At 35.8% G+C, this 10,870-nt stretch overlaps 3 protein-coding genes and 1 long non-coding RNA gene across 6 annotated transcripts; 2 read left to right on the top strand and 2 right to left on the bottom strand.

Moving 5' to 3' along the window:
• Positions 1-469: 469 nt before the first annotated feature.
• LOC125369437 lies at positions 470-2,322 on the bottom strand. Of its 2 annotated transcripts, none has more exons than XM_048371725.1 (3): positions 2,002-2,322; positions 1,515-1,749; positions 470-1,094 (listed from the first exon to the last, which is right to left on the bottom strand). In XM_048371725.1, the coding sequence occupies exons 1-3, from the start codon at positions 2,065-2,067 to the stop codon at positions 751-753; spliced, it is 645 nt and encodes a 214-aa protein (XP_048227682.1). In that variant the 5' UTR covers positions 2,068-2,322; the 3' UTR covers positions 470-750. The 2 variants fall into 2 exon arrangements, with proteins under 2 accessions (XP_048227682.1, XP_048227681.1); XM_048371724.1 differs by having other exon boundaries at positions 1,515-1,767; positions 2,002-2,317.
• Positions 2,323-2,394: 72 nt separating this feature from the next.
• Positions 2,395-5,751, top strand: LOC8282091 (putative RNA methyltransferase At5g10620). 2 transcript variants are annotated; one of them, XM_015724669.3, is made up of 9 exons: positions 2,395-2,530; positions 3,086-3,208; positions 3,284-3,315; positions 3,402-3,544; positions 3,659-3,725; positions 4,079-4,156; positions 4,281-4,426; positions 5,301-5,355; positions 5,457-5,751. In XM_015724669.3, the coding sequence occupies exons 2-8, from the start codon at positions 3,151-3,153 to the stop codon at positions 5,338-5,340; spliced, it is 564 nt and encodes a 187-aa protein (XP_015580155.2). In that variant the 5' UTR covers positions 2,395-2,530; positions 3,086-3,150; the 3' UTR covers positions 5,341-5,355; positions 5,457-5,751. The 2 variants fall into 2 exon arrangements, with proteins under 2 accessions (XP_015580155.2, XP_015580154.2); XM_015724668.3 differs by having other exon boundaries at positions 2,396-2,530; positions 5,301-5,751.
• An 865-nt stretch (positions 5,752-6,616) lies between these two features.
• On the top strand, positions 6,617-7,501 carry LOC125369438. The gene is made up of 2 exons (XR_007215048.1): positions 6,617-6,698; positions 7,308-7,501. It is a non-coding gene; the product is annotated as an uncharacterized LOC125369438 (long non-coding RNA).
• Positions 7,502-8,888: 1,387 nt separating this feature from the next.
• On the bottom strand, positions 8,889-9,938 carry LOC8282089 (auxin-responsive protein SAUR72). Its single transcript, XM_015724647.3, has one exon. The coding sequence runs from the start codon at positions 9,570-9,572 to the stop codon at positions 9,078-9,080; it is 495 nt and encodes a 164-aa protein (XP_015580133.2). The 5' UTR covers positions 9,573-9,938; the 3' UTR covers positions 8,889-9,077.
• Between the last annotated feature and the right edge of the window lie 932 nt (positions 9,939-10,870).

Below are 10,870 nucleotides of genomic sequence, written 5' to 3'. Positions count from 1 at the left end.
CAAAATATGAAAAGAGAAAAGCAGTCAACATCAATTTCTTTGATTCCCAAATTTAAAATAAATTAAATTATAAATGATTTCTGCAGCTTCCTGAATTAAAAGGAGAAATCTGTTATTGTTATCTGGGGAGTGATTGATTCTTTTACTTCTCTTCTCTTATTACTAAACTGTTTTATTTACGTTATCTCAGAAATTTAAAAAGCAAAAAAGATCAAAACGGAATAACCGCCTCGCTTCGTCATCTCGATTTTATGTTTTATTGTCCTGCCACCTCGCCCAATTTGCCACTCCTCCTAACTTCAAGCTGGTTATTCAAGTCATAATCAGGAAAATGCGGGAGGACAAATTGGTGATCTTGATATATATGTATATTCTGAATCATGCCTTGTTTGTTTGATGGATTGACGATCCCAAATACTGCCCTAGCAAGCTAACATTCCATTGGAATCCGGCAAAGGACTCGATAAAGTCTAGTAATATATGAACCATGAAGCATTTCCAAAGAAAGTGATTACAATGCGCTCCTCAACTATTACATCTATCTGCAATATTTCACATAAAAAGTTGCAATTCATACTATTGATTCCTTGTTTTCTTTTTCTTCTTTTTTAACAAGGAACTATCGATGCTTTTACTATCTCTTAATATACCCCTTTCAGCAACTTCCTATTCTTTGCCATCTGCCTATCAATTATAATTTTCCTTATAACCACTTTCCTATTCACTATCAAGTTAAAAGTACTGGTTTAGCTACCAAGAAATGGTCGTATTTGTGTTTCCAATTTGTTGCGGTTCCATACAATGTTGGTTCCAGTGTTTCCTTGCTTCAACTCCTCCCAGTATCCCCCCAAACTCAAAAGCTTCCCCACCAGTGCTACTAGCATTGGCTTCATCCGTGTCCATTTCTTCTTCCCCTCCCGCTGTTTCTGACAAACCCCTTGCTTGTCCTTCTGCTGCAGAAGTCACAGGCAACCGAGATGCAAGCCAAGGAACCACAGCCAAGCTATCGTCTGATTCTTCTCTACGTCTGTTTGAGATTACTTCAGCCTCCATTCGATTTGCAGTCTCCGAATTCCTTGGCCAAAAGATATGATCTGTCAGAACACGCAAGGCAACAATCTGGTTATGGAATTCATTGCATCTTGACCAACAACAGTTGGTTTACACTTACAAATAACCATCAAGCCAATGTTGTTTAAATCTAGTATTATGATCGATAAATGTGATTGTCACCGTTAGCTACACATATTAGTAAAGAAAAATAACAACAAAATCTCTGTAATCAAGGATTTGTATAAAATGGAATACCACAGAACATTAACGACAGTCTAACTCTTAAACACAAGGATAGCATTAAGATGACTTTTGCTCAACCAAAATGTATTTGTTAGATTAACAAGAAAGCAGATAGCGAGGAATACATGTGAAATACACAACACAACACGAGGAGAGAATTCCAGTTGCTATCAAAAAATGAAATGGCAACAGTAGGAGATGGAGACTGTGAAATTGACCTCTTATTCCTGGGATGAAATCAGAATTTAAAATGATAGGGAATGCAAACAAATTAGGAGAGTTGAGAAAAGGAGCGTAATGCTGATGATAGGGTACAATGGCCTTGTCTTGTGAGTCTGAATGATCAGTCAAAGGCGGTGGATCTATTGTCGAAGCATTTGTTTGAAGCATACAATTAGTTGTAAACTCTGTGTCCGATGATAATCCTTCATCATCTACCTCAATTGGGTCCTCCTGGACTAATTCACCATACTTTTAGGTGTGCAATTTAGAAACAAAAAACAAAAGGCCAGAATCAGATATAAATAAACAGATAGCTAATTGGTATTTGGTATTTTACTGACAGATGAACAACTGAATCCAAAATTGAATGAATCATGCAATATATTTAATTATGCTGAGGACATGATGAATACAGAAATATAAATAGAGAATAACAAATAATAGTTACAAAAAAAAAAAAAAAAAAAAGAAGAAAAAGCATACCAGTCTCCTGGATTTTCTTGAAGAGAAATTAAGGAGGTGAATCTCTTCAAAATCCTTTCGCTTCATTGAGATTGAGTTTTATTCATTTATTTATTTATTTATTGTAATGGTGGATTGATGTTAGCCTCGTCGACTCAAACTAAAAGCTGTGGTTTATTAATTAAACTAATTGCGATTTCCAAAACTCTATTCCTGTTTTCTCAAAGGAGGAAGAATCTTTAACTCATTGCTCGCGCTCTCGCTGGTCTGGAAGTTTCCATTGTTTCTGTTCTCGACTCGACTCGCTTCACTTAAAGACTCGTTTCAAGCTTCAGTTAATCGCTTTCTTCCTAAATCTTGGGGTTGGGTTGAGTTGGATATCATCAGTTAGGTTAAATTTGGACCTTTTATCCACATGGGCCTTTTTGTCAGTTAAACAGGCCCAACAAAATATACGGCATATCGGTGTTTCTGCTAGTGCCGTGACTTGTCGTCCTCTTCTTTTAACTGAATAGCGATAGAAGTATTGAGTTTGGGTTCTTAATATCTGGTATCTTTTCTTCCTCCTCTCTCTTTTTTTTATTATTTTAAAAGTCCTGTTAATTTAAGATAATCTAAGCTCAAATTCGAGTTTGCTTAAACATGTACACATGCAATTGCAATTCATCATCTTCACCTGGAATTTCCAATTGCAAAAGGCTATACGTCTGTTGCTGAATTTTTATATGGATGGATTTCATTAGTCATGGCAAGATTTGAAATTTATGTCTGTCTGACATCTTTGTATATGAACTTGAATTTGTAACTCTACTCATCATAATGCAAATGTGACATTTGGAATAGTACAGTTTTTTTATTTTTCTTTTTCTGAAACTGTTGCACAATCTGGCGTGCTTTTCTCTTACTCATTACTCCTATTCCACTACTTAAGTATGTCGTATGTAGAATATGCGTCAATTTAAATGCATGTAGTTTCTTTGCCCTTTTTTTTTTTTTAATATGGATTTTGTGAATCGAATATATATATATATTACATCCTATTGAATTTTCATTCTGCATAACTAGGTAATTTTAGTTAACATTGTCGGTTCTTTTCTTTTTTTAGGAAAGCGGTCGGAATAGATATCTAAAGCTCTGGCACACCTTGTGATTCGACTGTCATTTTAAGAGATGCCAATCTCAACCTGCACCAATTACTCTTCTTCCGCTCCTCCAGCTCCACGTTCAGGTATGCTCGCAGAAATAATCTCGTAAGAATAATTTTCGTAGTGTTTACAATGCATTTTCGTTTGAAAATTTTCAGGCTGGCAATGTAAATACTCTGGTCAAGCAGTGGTAAAATAAAACCATTAATTTCCCTTTCCTATAAAAATCAATTTTCAAATTCTCAAGAAATCAGTCTTATTTCGCATGTTGGATAGAGAACGCTGCCCATAAGGATAATCACTGTTGGAAAAAAGCGATCTCCCGGGGTACAATTATTAGTAGATGAGTATATCGGCAAGCTCAAACACTATTGCTCTGTTGATGATATACAACTCCGCTCTAATCCTAGAAATGCACGGTATCTTCCTTATTGGCTTTAGCATAATTTGGAACCCATTATTTCCAATATTGTTTTTGATATTTTGGGACTCAGTAAACTGTTCGTGTTCTAATCTTTGAATCTTTCATCCAGTGATGTGAGGGCTCAAGTTGATGATGAAGACATGGCAGCCATGAACCTTATGAAGTCTGATGATTGGGTATAGTCTCTTTATAACATTTGCATGTCTATTTATTTGTTTGAGTAGAGCTATTTTTGTCTTATATTATACTACAGAAGCACACTGTATGTCATTAAATGGTCTCAAAGTTGAAATTGGATATTGACTCCATCTTTTCTTTATAATATGCTCATTGGCTTTACTTCTGCTACTTTTCTATTCACCATAGTGGTGGTGCTTGAAAACACTTCAGTTGCGGGAAATAGAGAAATTTAATCTATGGGATATTAATCTCCAAATGTAATTGCAAATATATTTTTTCACTCCTGACAGTTTTTTTATCATTTATCATTTACCTTAGTTTATTTATCATTTACGTAGCTTTCTTATAGGTCGTGATGTTGGATGAACATGGACTAGATATTCGGTCTGAACAGATGGCTGAGTTGGTTGCAGAAGCAGGGAATACTGTGTGAACCTACTTCTCATTCTCATTCTGTTCATCTTGATTTCCATTTGTTAGTTTTTCTAATTTGAACTGCATTTTATCAGTCAAAGTATACCAAAACGCTACAGTTTTGCCTTTTTCTGTAGGGAGCTTCAAGGTTATCATTTTGTATCGGTGGTCCTTATGGTCATGGACAACGAATCCGAACACGGGCTAATAAATCAATCAGATTATCTTCTATGGTTTTGAATCATCAGATTGCATTGGTTGTCCTTGTTGAACAACTATATAGGTAAGCCTTTGTTGGTGTGCAAGCATGCTAGATTCTATAGCAATAGCATGTATTAATGATTATCCACGCTAATTGGGTAGCTTCATGTCTGAAAGATGAACATGCCTTATTGGAATGTTATAGCTTTGCAACTCTTATGTCTATAGCAACAAACTGCTTGCTTGAGAACAAAGATGACAATAACAAGCAATCTCTTGTATGTGGTCATCTCAAAGTTCAGTATGTAGTGTGTTGAGGACTCTTTATCAATTTGAGGAGCTGGATTTTTAATTTTGATAGGCTACATGCTGAAGATATTTTGTTTAACCTTGATGTGGGAACTGTCTTTCTGGCATAAAAGTTTTAAAGTTTAAAGGGAATATGTTCAATAATCGTTATCTTGACAGTGGTGTCTCACCCTGGCCTGTTCCATGCACACTGTCTCTAACTGTATCGAATATTGACCACTAACAACTCCTGAAGTTTTACAACCGAAGGTCTTAGTTTGCATCTTCTTTTCAAATACCTAGCTTAGAAACTTTGGATAAAGCTCTCTGTACTGACCATCAATTCAACTAGCTGTTGTAGCATTTTCAGATATTAAGAACTGGATGGATTTCTTATGTTCGTGAGAAAAAATATATTTTGCTATGTTGCTCTGGCAAGAATGCTGGACAACTTGCATCTTGAGATGCAGTGTTCAGTAGACCTGTATTAGTGGAGGTTGATTCGTGGTATAGTACATATGTGTTTCTGTCTTTCTCTGGGACATTTGAAGCTAATTCTCTTCTTTTGAAGGTTGAGAGCCAAGTTGTATGTTTGCTATTTGATAATTGTTATTTTGTTGTTCGTGGTCATAAATAGAGTAATGGGTGCATTATTGTTTGATTTTCAGGTCATGGACTATTCTGAAAGGACAAAATTATCATCATTAATTGATGCTGTCTGTGGTAATGTTATTTTGAATTGTGGCATATGGGCAGTAGGAGTTAATGCCCTAGAATTATACCATCAATTTACCCAGCTTCCTTTAATATCATTTGTTTGCAAGGCATTATTGAGGAGGAGGTAGGGAAGAAACTCTCAAGTAGAAACTTGTTGCCTGGACCAAAAGGTGCTTGAAGACAAATTGAGAAGTGTGATAATACATGATTCCGGGATCATCAAAATGCACAGCCAATGCTCATGATATAATTTTGACGAATTGCAGTGCTTGTGCCAATGCTATAATTTCATGAGGCTCAGATTCATAATTCTGAATGCAGAATGTTTTTTCTTCCATATCTTTTTTTTTATGTAAATTCGAAGCTGTTTTGCTGTCGTTACTTGCCTGCCTCTTTTCCATACACAATAACTGTACACCACTGGAAGTAATTAACTACGCGAAACTCCACATTTCCAAGAACTAAATGCAGCTCACGCATGGAAGGCTGTGAAGGGGCTTCAAAAACAAATTAACAATAATATCGATATCGCCTCAAAATTTTATGATTTGGGCCAATAATTTCAAGATAAACAAGAACACCTAAAGTTGGAAACTGATTGTAGAGGAAATTATTTTAGCACCAACAATTAACAGCAATCAATTTAAGATTATTGAAATTATGTGAAAACGAAAGAGGAAATACAGTCTTTATAAGAATCAATTTTGCCCTGGTTTGGTTACTGTGGTGTGGGGTGGTAGTTTAGTAAATAGGCGGGAAAAAGAGGTGCAATATCCTAGGCGGGTGATATAATCGGATAAGGGGCGGAGGGGGGAGTTGAAGATTGGAAGTTGGAAGTAAGTAGGAATGGGAATGTTGATTGTTATGCAACTAAATCCACCCAATCTCAATAATTACTCCCCAATTATCTCGCCCACATCGCTGCTATGCCGGAGAAACACCGGGCATTTCTTTAAGCCTTTGAATTGCGCTCCTCTGGATCAGCAGCAGAGCATCATGTGTGAACCTTGCAATGGAAAAGGCTGGCTACTTTGTGATTTCTGTAATGGTCAAAAGACCAATGTGAGAGCTGATAATAAGCGCATCTACCGCCGCTGTCCATCTTGCAGAGCTGTATGTAACTCTTTTCATTTTCTATTTCCATCTCTCCCATCAACCCAACTAATTTGTCGTCATGATGATGCAGATTGGTTATGTATTGTGCTCAAATTGCAAAGTTTTCAAATGCGTTACTTTTCCTAGTTATATTGACGGTGACGACTGAATCCATATTGTTGTTAATGGGATCGTACGCATGGAGCACTTTTCCTCAGGCTCAGAGTTTTATTCTTCTCAGCTGCTAGTTTAAGGTTTCTGTCCTTTCCATTTTATTATTTTCTCTACAACACCTGTGTAACGTAAATTTCGCAGTAAGAGTAAAAACCTGCTGTGTGTTTTCCTTTCTTACAAGTAACTACGGAATTCATGAGTTTGGTAGCTAGTTTATTCAATGATTATTCTTCACTGCAAATATATTGGTTGAGTTGGATTCTTTCTTTTGTTTAAAAGAAAAGAACAAAACAAAACAAAACAAATCTTCTTTTATAATAAGCATGTGGGGGCCTTGACTAGGAGGCCAAGACCAATTTTGTATGTGTTTATGAAACTTTTAGCATCTTCTCGGCTGGCAGTTGTGGTGGTGGTTGTTAAGTTTGCAAGGAACGGAAAGAATTGATCTTTCACTCATGATTTTAAAGTGGTCTTACCTTTAAACTTATTCTCTTGTTTTTCTTATATAGAAACTAGACTTCACAGAATATGTTTGCCTTTCGGTACCTCAAGGTTTCATTTTTATGTATTTATTCATTAAATAAATGGAACAATTAGATGTGAGGATCCATTACTTGCATTTCTTTCCTGAATCCCCTGATATGTTGTTGGGAAGTAAGATTTACGGGCCTTACATTTTGAACTTGTAGATATGTGCTGCAGCCCTAAGGAATGCATTTATCACTTCAGTAAGCTTCTGTTGAGAATAAGAGGAATGTAAGTCAACGACTTATTGTACCTAATGACAACCATTTCTTATGATTTTTTTGTATTTGATGGATTAGCATTGCGCATCATTTGATTGCGCCAAAGCTTGATAATCAAATCCTCTGTTTCTATTTAATCTCATTTAGTTGATAGTTGTTGAATATTCTATTTCATAATACAACTAAGCACACATACCTACACAGTTCCCTTGGATTTATATAATTTTGATTCATTTTTCTTTTTATCATGATTAATTACGGGAGGTCCAATATATATAAAAGAAATTAGCATCTGAGCCATGATATATATGTAGATGGAGGTTATGCATATTCATCATATTAAAGTTTAGTTAATAATATTTGACTATATTATTCAATCATTTATCTCTTCTTCAATATACACGGTTTACGATTGAATTTAGAGAGACATCTACAGTATATGAGAAACCACAATGCCAAGTTATTTGTCAGTTTGGTGTTACTTTGAAATATTGGTTTACTGTTAGAACAATCGAAAGCTAAATCATACTATTGCTATGATGATTAATTTTAGACTAGTGAGAATCTGTAGCCACATCATGATTCCTTTTGAGTAAATAGCATTATAACTTGTTATCGTACTTGAGTATTGGGGTGGGGAATTGCTGATGAAATTTGAAGCCTCACCAGCTGCAATCATTCCTCTATATTACTTCTTCTTTCTTTCCGGCTTTGAAAAATGAGCAACTTATTTACAGTTTGTGTTAATCCATATATATATATATATATACATACACACACAATCATAAGGATGCATCATGTGGGTCTCCTGTTTTATTGGATCTTACAATGGCATTATGAGTAAACGCCTCTGTTCTTTCTTTTCTTTTGTAAAATGTACTTTTAAGCATGAATAACGGTGTGCATGTGAATTGAGTAATAAGGGTGTGGAAATACTCTTATCATATTCTATATTTTAAGTGAATCTGTGTGCAGACTGCTGTAATTTAGTGCTCTTATGCATTACGATATTTTCATTACATACTTTTCCGTAGTCAGTCACGTGTTTATCGATATTTCCGTAGTCAAACAGGTATTATACTGTACTTGCTTGTGATGAGCACAACGTTTTGATAGTCTGGCTGTTTTGTTTCTAAAATGGAATATGGTATTCTGATGAAGGCATTGACAATAGGCATAGCAAGTGGGTGTAAAACGCTATGCAATCTGTACAAGTGTATCTATGCAAATAACAATACCGATCGAATCCTGGATGTCGCTCTTCTGCAGAGTTCTGTTAATTCCGTCCAATGCAGATGGGCATTTTATTACTCTGATCAACTTCTTACACCTCTTGCACACAAGCATCTATAATGGCATTGCAGGCATACACATGCAGCAGCTGTTGCATGGTTGGACTCTCCTGAATGAGTATTAGTATTACTATGGCTTTATGGACCTGAGGACATCTAGCTATAAACTGATATTTATCGTTTGAGCATCACCTCAAACATGAACAGGGAAATAACGTAGAAGCCCCACATATAAATAAAGAAGGGGATCTTGAAATTGGTTAGTAACTTAAAGTTCTTCTCTAATTCTCAAATATATCTCTTACAATTCTGAAAACTTATTACAGCTCTCATCTCTCACATACATGGCCTCATCCAGAAGAAAGAAAAAAAGAAACAAGAGCAAGATAAAATGGAATGAGGTGAAGACAAAAATGGATGGCTATCTGCACATAGGGCTTTGAGGATGGTGAGATGGAGTTTGATGGCTTTTGGATGAGCAATGTCCAAGAGTAAACTCCTGCACGGAATAAACATCTTTCTTGTCTTCCACCACTTTCAAGATACTCTCAAAGACAGCAACTTCACAAGGAATTCTTAGGACGCCTGTCTGTTGAAACCCAAATTCCTCTTCTGCTTCTCTTAATAATAAGTGAAATGCAGGATGCCCCAAATACTCTGTTGGTATTATGAATCTCTTGAGCTCTTCTCCAACGCAAACGGCCAGGGAGCCTTTTGGAACGGCATTGCTTGATGTCTCACGAGCAGAGTTCTCTGATAAAGAAAGCGTCCTTTTTAGAAACTTGATGCTTTTACTGCCATTGCTGGTGGTGGCGGTAGCTTTGGATGAAGATGAAGTTGCCATTTTCCTCCACTTCTTGAGGATTTGTTGAAGCCTAACAATTTCCCTGATCTTGTTAGATTTCTTGGAATCCATGGAGTTCTTTCTCTCTCCTAGAAGCAGAAAGGACCCTTTTAGCTTTCTTTGTGAGCTCTTTTAGGTCCAGTGCAATGCTTTGAACTTATAGGAGCTGAGAGGCCTCGGGTTTCTTGATTTGTTTTTTGCCTTTCAACCCAAGGATTAGGATATAATATAAAACTAAGGATAATCTCGAAAAGAAGGTAAGGACTGTGCAATGTGGGTATTTTTTAAAAAAGAAAAAGAAAAAAAGGGAAGTGAAGATTCTTGAGTTCCTCACGTACCTGTCTGTCTCTATGTACGAAAACATTAAAAAGGCTTGGCAGTGAGATTCCAAAGAAATAAGGAAGGATGGTTAAAATATTAGAGAGAAGCTTTAGCTTTAGTTTCCAATGCAAACCCAAACCCAAACCCACAGTCAAAAGGGAGCTGCCTCGTACCATTCACTTGTACTGTTCAAAAGTATTACAATAATGAACTGTTCTGTTTGTGGCTGTGAATGCGGCATTTAAAACTTCGATACCAGTGAATCGCCCATGTGAGTTGTGACTCTGAAAATGATCTTTCCCTTTCATCCCACAATTTTGCTTTCATTTTTTTTATTTATTCTTCCATATTTCTTTTTAATCCTTAATACATAATAATATTTATCTTCTCTCAATTTGGTTAAAGATAAATCACTCTGAAACTAATTAATTCATCCACTAATCAAAGATCATAAGGAAACAAGCTCAGTATTTGCATGCATGTGCATTGTTGAACACAGAGAGGTTCCTCAATCATATCCCACTAAGTGCATGCATGAGCTCTTCCCCTAACATACATAATTATCAGCTAACCAATGATTAGCGGAATTACGAAAAAGAGTATGAACTGCCCATCGTGATTCCCACTCCTATAAATTAACTTACAATTTAATTATAGATCAGTGACTAGAAAACAAACAAATAAAAATGTGACTTGAATTATACTTTAAACATGTACATGATTGATTGGTTGTCAATAATATACAAATAAGTTCTCTTGAAATTTGCATCTTTCATCACCAAAAATAAAATAAAAAAGAGGAGTAACCTCATCCTGAATACTGCTCATAAGTGGGTTGCATGTGGAGAGGAATTGCCTTGTCTGTCAATTACTAGTCACCATGGATTATGATTAGTTTATTAAAAGGGTCAACCACAACTTATTATATTCATCCATCAACTAATATTACTTCCAAAAATACAAATATACATATGTCGGACTGACATACTGGAAATCATAAAGTTTCTCAATTTCACTAACTCATGTACTATGAATGACTATCATCAAAT

This window comes from Ricinus communis, chromosome 3 (assembly GCF_019578655.1).
Source record: "Ricinus communis isolate WT05 ecotype wild-type chromosome 3, ASM1957865v1, whole genome shotgun sequence".
In the NCBI taxonomy this organism is placed as follows: domain Eukaryota; kingdom Viridiplantae; phylum Streptophyta; class Magnoliopsida; order Malpighiales; family Euphorbiaceae; genus Ricinus; species Ricinus communis.
This window is presented reverse-complemented; position numbering and strand designations above follow the sequence as displayed.

Excerpts from the sequence above, each read along its gene's own strand:
- LOC125369437 (XM_048371724.1), bottom strand. The coding sequence starts at position 2,067 with ATGAAGCGAAAGGATTTTGAAGAGATTCACCTCCTTAATTTCTCTTCA. Across the intron at positions 1,768-2,001 it reads CAAGAAAATCCAGGAGACTG|TATGGTGAATTAGTCCAGGA; the intron begins GTATGCTTTTTC and ends CACACCTAAAAG. Across the intron at positions 1,095-1,514 it reads TTTCATCCCAGGAATAAGAG|ATCATATCTTTTGGCCAAGG; the intron begins GTCAATTTCACA and ends GTGTTCTGACAG.
- LOC8282091 (XM_015724669.3), top strand. The coding sequence starts at position 3,151 with ATGCCAATCTCAACCTGCACCAATTACTCTTCTTCCGCTCCTCCAGCT. Across the intron at positions 3,545-3,658 it reads TCTAATCCTAGAAATGCACG|TGATGTGAGGGCTCAAGTTG; the intron begins GTATCTTCCTTA and ends TCTTTCATCCAG. Across the intron at positions 4,427-5,300 it reads CTTGTTGAACAACTATATAG|GTCATGGACTATTCTGAAAG; the intron begins GTAAGCCTTTGT and ends TTTGATTTTCAG.
- LOC8282089 (XM_015724647.3), bottom strand. The coding sequence starts at position 9,572 with ATGGATTCCAAGAAATCTAACAAGATCAGGGAAATTGTTAGGCTTCAA.